Below are 13,663 nucleotides of genomic sequence, written 5' to 3' on the forward strand. Positions count from 1 at the left end.
TATCAATGAAGTCACTCCGGTTTTACAATGGAGTAAATTATAGCAGAATTTGGTTTAATATGTTGCAGGAAAATAATTAATACCTTTTAAATATATCTGGAGTACTGTGTCCAGTGTTGGGCCCCACACTATAAAAATGATGTGGAAAAATTGGAAAGAGTCCAGCGGAGGGCAACAAAAATGATTAGGGGGCTGGAGCACATGATTTATGAGGAGAGGCTGAGGGAACTGGGATTGTTTAGTCTGCGGAAGAGAAGAATGAGGGGGGATTTGATAGCTGCTTTCAACTACCTGAAAGGGGGTTCCAAAGAGGATGGATCAAGACTGTTCTCAGTGGTAGCAGATGACAGAACAAGGAGAAATGGTCTCAAGTTCTAGTGGGGGAAGTTTAGGTTGGATATTAGGAAAAACTTTTTCACTGGGAGGGTGGTGAAGCACTGGAATGGGTTACATAGGGAGGTGGTAGAGTCTCCTTCCTTAGAGGTTTTTAAGGTCAAGCTTGACAAAGCCCTGGCTGGGATGATTTAGTTGGGGATTGGTCTCGCTTTGAGCAGGGGGTTGGACCAGATGTCCTCCTGAGGTCCCTTCCAACCCTGATATTCTATGATGCTATGAAATATGTTACACAGAATATGTGGCATTCAGAGTTAGGACAACTACATGGGCAATAAGATAATACCCAAAAATTCTACATAGATTAAATGTAACACCGTTAATGACAATTGCAAAGGATAAGATTTTAAATGTACAGACTTCAGGGAATTCAAGGATAGCCCCTACACTAACCATACCTTGGTGCATATTTGATATTACTGTAAAGGTCTTAACTTGTTGTGCTTTGATAAGTACACACAAGTGAGACTTTGAAACATCATGAACCTTCAAGTTTCCTAAATGAGCTCCCAAGTTTGGAGGCCTTTGTGCCTACCATTATTCAAGGTGCTGGCTGTGGGATGGGCTTCTCTTTGAGACAAACTTTGGGAGCTTTCACTACAAAAGAGAATCACAAACCTTCTGAATAAGGGAAACTATCATGTATAGGCCATCATTTGGTCTGCACAGTAGACTCAACCACCTCTGCAAGGGACACATCCATACTCATACAAAGAGGGCAATAAGGGTACAAGCTGCCATCAGGCCAAATGCAAAACTACTGCCCCTGCTCCTCTGGACCTGACTAGATTTACTGCCTGAAGATGATCTCAAAACCTGTCCTGGGGCAAAAAAGCTAGGGCTCTTGTCATATCTAAGATGGCCCCTAGGAAGGTGAAAGACTGTGTGGGAACCAGTGTGATTTTTCAATGTTTACAGTAAAACCCAAAGATTTAAAGAGGGAAAATATCTCCTGTAGGGCAGAGTTATAAGACTGGGCTCTAATGAGACAGACATCTAGGAACAAGGAAACACTTGCAGGCCCTGTCTACGAAGTTGAGCTGCCAAACAGTTAGTGATCACATGGGGCATGCTGAAAGCTCAAAGGGTGGTACTTTGTACTGGTGATGACCTGTGCACAACTAAGGTATCACCAATGCCATAGCCTGAATGAGGCATGTAAGTAGGCATCTCTTGATGGACAAGAGCTTTTTTTATTTTTTAAAGTAGAAAAAACTGTTATGTTTAAATAACCATCTTTTCATACCATCAAGTAGGGGAGGTAGCACATCATAGTCCAGCACTGACATCCCTAGCAGCCTGACCCTCCTGGCCCGTTGGCTCCTATACCCACCGCCTCCTAGAAGCCTTGACCCTTGAGGAAACCCTCCTACCCCTCGCTACCATCCAAAGAATTATAGGAAATTCTATGGGCTGAGAATAAGCTTTTTTTAACCTAATGGTGTAATTTAAAAAAAAAAAAAAAAGCTGTCAACTCCTGAAAACAGAAGTGTATAATGTAAGTTTCTTTTCTCTTAACTATAGTGGTGGTAGCATAAGTTTCATGTTCAGGCTCCAGATCAATGTCTTCTTCTTCCATACAATTTTAATTTTTGCAATTGTCATGGACAATTCTTTTCAAAAACAAGCTTTAGAAGGTAAAGTTATACCTGTTTGCAATTGACACTGAAATTTAAGTTATTGAAACAAACTAACTTTCTATACATCTATTAATTGCAACCACTTCTAAACTATTAAGACTTTTTTTTTAACCTACCCATAATGCCATATTTTCCCTTGCAAAAGGAAGGGAGCTGAAAGGTCTAGTAACTCAAGATCTTCTTTCGTTGATCTCACAGGTATAATACATTTAAATCTTCTTGAAAGTTTTCTGATTTCTTTTAGTGTCCCCCCTGTTAAAAGCAGAAAAAAATGTTTTCTTAATTGTATTTAATGCTAAATTACTTTATTCATCTTTCTTGGCCTATTGGATATCCATTTCAGCATCTGTAATTCATCACTGTACACAGGCCAGTGTTGATGGAACTCCTTAATGTACTGAATGTATTAAAAGTATAGGAACAACCACACAACATTTTAAAAGTGACTCATCATCACATGCAAAGACATCAAAATGTTAACACAACCACGTGTAAATGTGCAATCAAAGTTGTAAGTTACCATAACATGTTTTAAATATATTTCATAACAACAATAGTAGCTAACAAGATAGCAGACCTTCAAGTAACTTTACAGGTTACAGTTTGCTTTTTCTTTCACGACATTTCCAGCAATTTTAGTGGCTGCTGTCTTGAGAACAACCAGTTCCACTAGAAAACAGCTTGACATTCCAGTTTTTAAGTGGTACAAACCATTACATTTTAGCTAGCAATATGAGAGCAAGTGGCTGTTAAAACAGCATCAAAACTGAAGTGAGGGGAAAAATTCAACACAGTAGTAAACATAATAATATGATTTTAAGTACCACTTGGTAACTTACCAAAACTACAAATGAATGCTTTATATTACTGGAAAAGCTACCTGAGTTTAGTATGGGGTGGGCAAACATTTTGGCCTGAGGGCCACATCTGGGTATAGAAATTGTATGGTGGGCCATGAATGCTCATGAAATCGGGGGTTGGCGTGCAAGAGGGGGTGAGGGCTCTGGCGTAGGGCCAGAAATGAGGAGTTCAGGGTGTGGGAGGAGGCTCCAGACTACGGCAGGGGGTTGGGGTTGGGGCTCTGGCTGGGGGTGCGGGCTCTGGAGTGGGGCTGCAGATGAGGGGTTTGGAGTGCAGAAGGGTGCTCCGGGCTGGGACTGAGGAGTTTAGAGGGTGGGAGGGGGATCAGGGCAGGGGCGCAGCCACGGTTCCTGGACAATGGAAGCTGCGGGGGGCAGAGCTTGGGGTGGGGGCAGCATGTGGAGCTCCCTGGCCCTGGCTGCCCCTACGCATAGGAGCTGGAGCGGGGACATGCTGCTACTTCTGGGAGCTGCGCAAAGCCCCTGACCCTGCTCCCTGCCTGGCGCGCGGAGCGGGGCAAGCCCCCGACCCCACTCCCCGGCGGGAACTTGAGGGACAGATTAAAAGGTCAGACGGGCCGTAGTTTGCCCACCCCAGTCTAGTATCATAAGACATGCATTTTATCCCTTAGAGATACAGGGATGTCATTTCTTAAAATGATCACAGGTCACTCAATCACAGCAGTGCTTGTTTGATATGGTTGCTAGGTTGAATCTAGAAACGCTCTGACCTCAGACCAGTATAATTACGTTTCCTTGTAATTTCAAGAATCAGTCTGATACACTTAACCCTGTAATTATTTTGTTATGCACCTAATAACCACTAGTTTTTGGCTAAATAACATTTGAACTAATTAGTTCCTGAATGGATAATAGGAAAGAAATATATCAGTGAATTTCTGAAATAAGTAACTTTCTGCAAAAACAACTTAAGCTTAAATTAGATTTAAGATTATACAAAAGCATTAATATAGGAACTCTGGCTTTGTCTCATATATTTTATTATTATTATTATTGTTATTACAGTTATTTATCATGCACGAGTGACTAGAGAAGCCAACCAGATCAGGGCCCCAGTGTGCTAGACACTGTACAAATACATTGTAAGAGACAGTACCTACCTATCATGTAACCATAAAAGATGAATAAAGCTTGGGAGGGGAACAGAAGTGATTTGCTCAGGGTTACATAGCAGAGCCAAGAATAGAATCCAGTCCAGTGCCATAGCAACAACCTCTTCAGAACACAATGCTTGAAATGTTATGGTCAGACGAAGGATTTAAATCGTGCGTTAAGCGTAAAACTCAGTACAGCCTTAACTATGGAACTATTGCGATGCCGCCATAATTTAAAGGTATTTGGAATATAAAGTCATTCTGGACAATGTTTTCAGCGTACTAACAAATCAACATCAACAAATGTGTTGGATTAACAATAGCTGTCCTTTGAAATCAATCAGTGAATTTACTAGATAAAAATGGAAGTAAATTAATAATACATATTAATCTAAATGTAATCAATATCTTAAACTCCACCTTTTTTAAGGTTTGCCACAAATTAGCTTTATTTATGTTCATTAAAAGTTGTTTAAATAAAGGCTGACCTAGCAGTGGACAGTGGCAGCTCCAGGCACCAATGCTCCAAGCGCATGCCTGGGGCGGCAAGCCGCGGGGGCGCCCTGACGGTCCCTGCGAGGGCGGCAGTCAGGCCGCCTTGGCGGCATGCCTGCGGGAGGTCTGCCGGTCCTGTGGATTCGGCAGCAATTCGGTGGCGGGGACCGGCAGACCTCCTGCAGGCAGGCCGCCGAAGGCCGCCTGACTGCTGTGCTTGGGGCGGCAAAAAAGCTAGAGCCGCCCCTGGCAGTGGATCTGTTTCCAGGATTTAGCTCTATCTCAACTCTCAGCTCAACAGAGGCAAAAAAAATCCTGTGGAAGTAACATGGCTCAGCATCTGGTCTCTGGGGAAGGGAGGATCTCATACTGTACTAAAGCAAGCTGCTTATGCAACACCAAGAGTAATATTTAGATCTACTTGGCCAGAAGAATAGCTGCTGTTGTGTGTATGCGGAGAAATTAAGGAAGGATGTATCTGGGAACACACAAAAAATTCCTCCCCCATCTTTTTTAGACACATTCCATTGACAGTATACAGAAGGAGAAAATGAACTGAAATACTGGTCAGCTAAAGTTTCTTTTAGTAAATATATTAAGATTTACAATCGTGTCTTTCACTTCCACTCCACATGCTCTCTCTTGCTCTCAAACATTCAGCTGCTGGGGCTTTAATATCTTCCAATGATTTGCAGAGCAAGGTATATTGTTTGGTTATTTTAGGAGAAAAACAAAACAAAAACAGACACAGAACTGGGGAGACCGGGCTTTTACAAAGGAAGAAAATTATATCAACAGATTGAAGAATTTGGGGACACACCACAAAGCAGATAACTGTTGAAACTAGTCAGATAATAAGCTAAGTAGCAAACAGAAGGGGCCTTGTATTAACCCTAATGATCTGTCCATGGAAAGGGCCAACTGACTCACCCTTACCCTTCCACATTGATCCACTTGGATACTGTGCCTTGTTTTAAATTCAGAATGTGAAGCTAAGAACATAATAAGAACATAAGAAAGGCCGTACTGGGTCAGACCAAAGGTCCATCTAGCCCAGTATCTGTCTACCGACAGTGGCCAATGCCAGTGCCCCCAGAGGAGGAATCTAGGCAATGATGATCAAGTGATCTCTCTCCTGCCATCCATCTCCTGACGAGACACAGAGAGGGGAGGGGACACCATACCCATCTGGGCTAAAGCCCATTTATGGGACTTAGCCACCATTTATCCACCCCCCCTTTAAACATTAAAGTAGTCCTAGCTAGCCTCCTCCCTCTCTCAGTAAGGGAGTCCAGTTTCCTGTGTGTGAAGAAGAAAAAAAGAATTTTTTTTTTTTTTTTTTTTTGTTTTAAACCTTTTGCCTTTTTTGGTGACTTGTTATCTGGTTATATGGTAAATATATTTTATTTTCTTTCTTATCCACCTTCTCAACATCACTCATGATTTATATACCCTCTATCATGTCCCTCTTTTTCTCTCTTTTCCAAGCTGAAGAGTCCTAGCTTTCCTAGCCTCTTCCTCCTCTCTCTCCCCTCTCCCTTTCCCTAATCATTTTTCTTTTTTTTTCTTAGTTTTTTCTTATTTTTTTTGAGGAGAGAGACTTTCTCTGAGTACAGTATTTGAGATGTGGGCGTACCATGGATTATAATATATATTTATATATATATATAAGTCTTCTCTATCCCTTATTCCTATCCTCCCCCCTTGCTTTTTTTTTGCTTTTTTCCGCCTCTTTTTTCATCTTCTCTCTTCTTCGAAGAATCATCCGACGATGACGCCAAGATTCCTTCCTGACTCGTTGCTGATTAGCCCCCCCCATGTTGTTGTATATTTGTATTTTTTTTTTTTTATTTTTACTTTTTTACTTTTCATATTTTTATTTTTTTTCATTTTTTTTGTTTTTTTTTCATTTGTTTTTTTTCTTTTCTTTTTTTCTCTTCTTCTTCTTTTTTTCTTTTCTATTCATTTGAGTTCTTGTATCATCTGCACTGTTACTCCCCTCTGTCCAGATCATTTCCAGATTAATTATGAATTAATTGAATAGGACTTAATTGAATAGGACCTACACTAGGACACTAGTTACCCCTCTCTCCACTCATTATTTATCTCATTTCTGAGAATTTACCCTTAATTCCTCAACCCCTTTCTCCTCCCCTCAAGTCCCTTTCCTTTTCCCTTTATCCCATTTCCTTTTGTTAAGCTTTGGCCCTTGGTCAAAGGCTTTCTGGGAAATCCCTTTCTCAACTCCAATCCACACTCCCCTCCACACCCTCTGTTGTCCTGTTGACCCTTCACCCCTTTTAAGAATTTTAAAGAGATTCCCTTTCTTTACATTCCTTTAGATTTTATTATTTGCTTTATTTATTAATGTATATATTAAGTTTTTTTTTTTATCTTTATTATTTTACTAATTTGTTTCAATTTTTGTAAATTTATTACCGGTTACTACCCTGCCATCCTCACCCGCACTCAGAGCCCTTATTTTTTTTATATTATTAGCTAACTTCCAATTGGCCAGTAAGGACAGGTTACAAATTAAAGTACAGTTTACATTTAATAGTTCAAGTTCTTTCTTCTTCACAGTCTTCTTTCAGACTTTTCTGGTGAATTCTGGTGTTATCATCTGGTTTAATATTGAGTTGTTAAGTGACACTTCAATCTCAAAACATCCTCTAGTGACACTTCAATCTTCAACAGTTCAGGTTTCACAAAAAGCCAGCTCAGGTTTGGGAATCTCCCTAAAAGAAGCCAAAGTAAAGAATGAGCAAAGAATCTCAAAGCATTTAATCCATCCTTTTTTTTTTTATCTTTTTTTTTTTTTTTTTTTTTTCCATCTTTCATCCCCCTTGTTTTTGCTGCTTCCTGCTTTGATGATGTTTTAAATTTTTGTTTATTACCTTTTTTTTTTTTTTGGTTTTTTCTTTCTTTTTTTTCTTTTTTTTCTTCTCTTACTTTGCTTTTGCTTTGTTTGTGTTTGTGCTCCTTTCTATTTCTCTTTTTTTTTTTTTTTTTCTTTTTTTTTCTTTCTTTTTCTTTCTTAGTCTTTTACTTTTTTTTTTACTTGTTTGTTTTTTTTTTAATTTTTTTTTTTTTTAATTTATTTATTTTTTTGTTTTTTATTAATTATTTTGGGTATTTTGGGTTGTATCTTTAAATTTCAACTTAAAAACTGGGCCTTTAGTCTTTAGTCACTTTACTTTTCACTTTTCCTTTTAACTTTTTTTTTTTTAACCCTTTTTTTTGTTTTTGAAATTTTTGTTCCTCCCAGTGTTAGGCACTTTGTTTGGCACAGCACAGCATATGTCCTATATTCACATGGTCCAAAGCGCTCCTGCTATTGCTCCTCTTCCCTCTGCAAATCTAAAGATGCCTCTTTAATCCTAAAGTTGTCTCCTCTTCCTGCCAGCCCCTCCTCATTTTAATCCTCAGCAGTAATTAAATGAAATTTTTAAAATTTTTCTCATTGAAGTCTAATGTTCTGAAATAATATGGGGATAATTTAATTTGATTGAATTATTGTGTTTTAATTTCTTAAATTTCTTAGCCTTTCCTCTACTATTACTGTCCTGGTCAGGTCATCGATAATATATCCCTAATGTTATATATTTTTTACTATTTTTATAAATTTCTATAGATAGAGACTTTGAAAGATCTGGATCTAGATTTTTTTTTTTCCTTTTTGAATCTTTTTTTTTCAACATTTCTTTCTCTACCTTATTTCCACACCTCCCCTCCTCCTCCTCCTTCCGATATATTTGTTGTTTTGTCCCCATTGTGTGTGATTGTCATTGTAGGTTTCTTCCCTGTTATTACTATCATATATCTATCCTATTATCCTTTATCATCACATACTCCTATTATTCTCCCATCTTATTATCTTATTATTTCATTATTTTATTTTTATGTTAACTTGCTTATTATTGTTTATTTTTGCTTTTCTTTTTGCCTTTTTTGATGTTTTATTTTTCTTTTTATCTTTATTTCATTTTTTATTTTCAGTCTGCTGTGCAAAAATTTCTTACTTATATTCTACCCAAACATCCTTATTTATATCTTTGCCTAAATTGCTTTGTTTAAAGTTAGGTGGCTTTTTTTCTCTCCCCCTAAAAAGCAATCAGATAAAAAGCACACTGATTCAGCTTTATTTATGTGACACAACACTGACATCCAGAGGCTGACAAAGTATATAGTAGGTTTGCATTAGCAGAAGCCTTTTATTTATCCAGCCACAGTTGAAGATTTTTAGTAAGACTGCAATCACCATTCCAAATCAGAACTGTACCTACCTAAAAGCCCAGCTGGAGATAGTACATTTTTTTAAAAACTGCATCATCAATAAGCTTCTTGGTTTGGATTTATCAGATACAAAGATATCTGACTCCTGTCTGGTTTACAGAAATCCAAACCCACTATTTTTGCAAGTTTAAATTTTATCTGAAAACTTCAGAGACTCAACCAACCACCTCTAACCTTAAAATTCTAATAGATTTTACCATCTCTTAAAGCTGATTCTAATATGTGTGTGCTTGTTTTTAAATACAACTCACTAACTAACTTTTTGTTTTTAAATCAGAGATACTTAAATCCTAAATTTCTAGTGGTAAAGTCCACTGCCCCATCCTAGGTGGTATAACTGTAATTTAATTATCTTACCTTGTACCATAATCAAAGTATCTTCTGGCTCTTGAAGTAGCTCATCGTGTTTCACAAAATGAACAGCTATTTTTCTTTGCCCCTGATTTTCTGTATCCCACACTGCAGAATCATACCACAATGAATTATGTACTTCTGGATTTGGAGCTGTAGCTGCACAGTCTCTTAATATTAAGTCGAAATCATCGCCATCTGGAACTTCTTGCCTAAAACATTTTAGAAAGCAATAGGTAAATAGTAGCAGCTTCTCTTTCAATAGTCTAGTAACTGAAATGCAGTACTTTAAACAAACAAGATATTGAAATATTATTATAACAGCAGCATATACTGGAAAATTCACCTTTCCACACTGATCTTTGACAAAAGATAATATACAACCAAGCTGTAGCAATTTAAGGGTTTGATGGTGCACAGCAAATGTGTGGAGTGTTGTGTATATAAGCTCAAGGAAAACTAGTCCTGCATGAATGAGCCTGCTGCTGCATGCCAAGAAAGCTAATCCTGTCTATCAGCAGGGGTAAAGTCTAATACCTTCATCCAAGCCCACACTGAAATCAACAGAAAGATTCCCACTGACTTCACTGGGCTTTGGAATAGGCCCTAAGATGGCCACATAGCTACATGTCTCTTCAATGGTGAAACCCAGATTATCCCACTCTATTTTACCGTGCATTCTGCAAAAAAAGAAAACAAGAGCAGCGGCTGTTTGAGACCACTTTCCACTGCAAGACAATACCTTACTTTGTACCACACATAACCACTGTTTGAACTTGTGCTGGAGTGCAAACACATTGCATTCCTTGCTCTGCATAGTGGAATAGATTGCAGGATCAACCCAATGTATAATTGTAATCATGAACACAAAGATAGTGGACTGCTTATATCAGAGGGGTAGCCATGTTAGTCTGGATCTGTAAAAGCAGCAAAGAGTCCTGTGGCACCTTGTAGACTAACAGACGTATTGGAGCATGAGCTTTCGTGGGTGAATACCCACTTCGTCGGATGTATTCACCCATGAAAGCTCATGCTCCAATACGTCTGTTAGTCTACAAGGTGCCACAGGACTCTTTGCTGCTTGGACTGCTTATGAAATTTTAACAACAAATGGTCTGGCACACTTTCTGTTGGGGGAAAAAGCCTTGTTGGCTTTGAGTGGAATAGCAACAAGGAGACAAGAAACATTGTTACAATGAAAAAAAAGATGGTTTTTTTTTTTAGGATGTCAGAAACTCAGAATATCTCTATTTAAAAAAGCATTTACTCACACCAATTCCTGCTCCCAAAGAAATCAAGAGCAAAACTCCAACCAGAGCATGCTTCTGAACGCATAACTGTACTGCATGCAAAAGTATTCAGTACTAATTGTGTCTGTTTTTTTCTTCTATTGGCAGTTGTACCCAATGTATGTATTTATTCATTTGCTACATGATTTTTAATTTTTAAGAATAAAGTTGTAGTCCCTGTACTGTGTGTGTGTGTGTGTGTGTGTGTGTGTGTGTGTGTGTATAATTCTCGTGGGCTGGTCAGGAATTTGCATTTCACAGGAATTCCATTTTTTCAAAAGCATTTCATTCTGAATTGGAACAAATTATCAAATTTTGAAATTTTCTCACCGAACAAAATTTTTCAAACTTTTTTGGTTTGGGTCAATCAAAACATTTTGGTTTTAAATTTTTCATTTTTAAAAATATTTTATTTAAAATAAAAATATAAAAAATAAAATTAATATGAAATAAAATTTTGAAATGAAAAGTAACTGAAATTAAAAGCAAAATTTTCTGACTTTACTGAAATGCATCAATTTTTTAAAAACAATATTTTGTCAAAAGTGACGTTCCCATGGAATGTTTTGATTTTGATGAATCGGCATTTTCCTACAAAAAAAGTTCTATGCATTTTTTGACAGCGCTACTCAAATGAAGAACACACTTTTTTAAAACCAGTAACAGCTTTAATTATTAATTGTAAAATATAGATGTTTGTCTAATAAAGGACAGTGTCATTAAATTGTTAGAACTGAAGTGTACCATGAATTATTAAAACAAAGCTCATTCCTTGAAGATTTCACTAACTCAGCCAGAGGTATGGGTCTACTACAGAAGGGTGAGGCTGAGGTCAGACTAGATTATCATTTTGGCTCCTTCTGGCCTTAAAGTCTATGATGATAATACTTAGCTCTCATATGGCACTTTTCATCAGTAGATCTCAAAGCAAATCACAATCTTTAATGTATTTATCCTCACAACAGCACTTTGAGGTAGGGAAGTGCTATTATTCCCCTTTTACAGATGGAGAAGTGGAATATATGGGTCCCCCGATACCATGATGGAATGCCCCTCTCCTCAGCTCCATTTATAGAGCAACTTCTGAACAGTTCTTATGCAGGTTTGCGGGGAGGCAGAAACAGGATGAAACTCCCCACTCTGGCTGTGACTTTTCAAGTACACCTCTAACCTGCTATAATGCGACCCGATATAACACAGGTTTACATATAGCGTGGTAGCAGTTTGACAGTTTTCAAATGATATTTTTCCCCCTTAATAAAATAACTTTGAAAATAAAGCCAAACTCTGCCTCTAGTTGTACTGACAGTCTCCACCATTTTAGAATTCTAAAAGCCAAAATACAGATAGTTACGTGGATACTAACAGGTTATTATGATGGGATACTCAAAAAAATTGTAAGAGAAGGGTTAGGTAAATCTTGATTCTAGGCCCCGGGAAAAATTGAGTGCCAAATTTGTGAACTGGAACAGAAACTAGAATTCTGGAGCTACTGAACAGAATTTAGTAAGCATATCCCATCTGACTACAGTTTTCCCCAACTAATTTCAGTAAACTTCTAAGCCTTTGCTTGAAATGAAATGGATTTAAATTCAACTCATCTTCAGTATTAAAAGAAAGATGAAAATATTTAAAAGCTTATCTAAGATTCCTAAAACATACTGAGCAATCTGTAACTTTTACTGTTATTATGTAAAACACTTACAGTGAGTTGCATTTTGAACAATAAAGTTTAACGGACTGATAGAGCTTCTCGGGTTTAAAAGTTCTGAGTTTTGCTCTAATGCGATATTGTTGAGGAACTGAGCTGTTCAAGATAGTATTCAGTGCTGTGTCATCCAAATGCTGATGATCTGTCAATACTGTTAAGCAATAAAAATACAAGCTATTAAGCAATGAAACAATATTTGGAACAATAGAAGTGCACAACAGAGTGAGTGGATGGAACCATTACAGGGATGTGTTAAAAGAATTTGCACTACTGTTTTTTTTTTTTAATTTAGAATTTTCTTGAAAAAGGTAAAGATACTCTATTGGATCCTAAAGTCTGTAAGCACATTTGAGAAATCATTTTAGCAGCATTTTTGCGCAGCTGTAGCTAAAACTGACAAGGGTTCTAAGTAACTCAGCTGATGGCTGCAATTCCACTTCCCATGGAACTGAATGTTAGATTTGCAAACCCTGGTAAAGTAAAATAGTGGTTTTGCAGCACTAAAGCCAGTTTTGACCAATCAGATGTCCATTTTTATGAAAAAAGTGGCAGGAACAGGTATTAGCTGAGTAAGAACTTTTGAGAAATGTATCTGTGGCTGCAGTCTCCACTTTACAAGTACAGTGTTTCAAATGGTTCCTTTGGCATTTAAGACATAAGACGTCTCCAAAGTCTGCAGTGATTTAACCCTGGGTGAAAAGAATTCAAGTAGGGAAAAATCCTACATATTTTAATAAGAATAATTTTTGAAATGTCATAATTTCTTCCCATTTAAAAATGTTCCAATACAATGAAACAAATGCAATAGGATATTTCAACAAAGGTGATTGAAACAAGATACTTCCAGTTGAGAGGATGAAAGCACAAGCATGAACATATTAGCATCCCATAGACATAATTGACCAATTTGTTGTGTGGCTTTATCTATATCTAAACGCATATCTTCCTTAAAAAACAACATTCATAATGGAAATTAGACAATTACAATTACTTCAACAGTTTTGTAAGCTAACATCTCAATATCCATCCTTGTTATTTATAAGTAGGCTTGACAGAGTTCGATTTTTATTTTCTTATAATTTTGATGGATATCTATTTTTATTTTAAGCTTTTTCTATTTTTTAATCATTTTAAAATTTCACATATATGGGAAATTATGGGGGGGGGGTCCGACAATTAGGAGGGATCAGACAGTAATGATTCAAAACGTTAAAGTTTTCTAACCACTAAAACACAAATTGTCAACATCACATGTCAAAATATACAAAGCAAATATCCTTAAATTAAATCCCAGTAAATTCTCTAGCAGCATTTTTATATTTGGACCATCTGTAAATTTTGATTATCATCAATGGAAATATTTTTTTCATCACATTGAAACTGAAATTTACAGATAAACTTCTAATCCTTCCAAGACTATTTATAAGAAGTCTACTAACTTGGTATAAAAAATGTTTCCTACCTGTGACAGATAACTGCTGGCATCTCTGTGAATATGACTGGTCTGTTAAGA

General features: G+C 37.2%; 1 protein-coding gene and 1 long non-coding RNA gene across 15 annotated transcripts in view; one reads left to right on the forward strand and one right to left on the reverse strand.

Moving 5' to 3' along the window:
* Positions 1–13,663, reverse strand: part of POT1 (protection of telomeres 1) — a 177,642-nt gene that overhangs the window by 14,247 nt on the left and 149,732 nt on the right. For all 14 annotated transcript variants that reach the window (XM_039511181.1, XM_039511113.1, XM_039511109.1 and 11 more), the window contains 4 exons: positions 13,613–13,654; positions 12,145–12,301; positions 9,157–9,362; positions 2,150–2,285 (listed from right to left, as the gene is read on the reverse strand). In XM_039511181.1, the coding sequence (XP_039367115.1) occupies positions 2,150–2,285; positions 9,157–9,362; positions 12,145–12,301; positions 13,613–13,654 (541 nt within the window). The remainder of the gene's footprint in view (positions 1–2,149; positions 2,286–9,156; positions 9,363–12,144; positions 12,302–13,612; positions 13,655–13,663) is intronic.
* Positions 4,148–13,663, forward strand: part of LOC120389045 — an 85,032-nt gene continuing 75,516 nt past the window's right edge. Inside the window, exon 1 of the long non-coding RNA XR_005590731.1 lies at positions 4,148–4,247. This is a non-coding gene — a long non-coding RNA (uncharacterized LOC120389045). The remainder of the gene's footprint in view (positions 4,248–13,663) is intronic.

Source organism: Mauremys reevesii, linkage group 1 (genome assembly GCF_016161935.1).
Source record: "Mauremys reevesii isolate NIE-2019 linkage group 1, ASM1616193v1, whole genome shotgun sequence".
NCBI classification, from domain to species: Eukaryota; Metazoa; Chordata; order Testudines; family Geoemydidae; genus Mauremys; species Mauremys reevesii.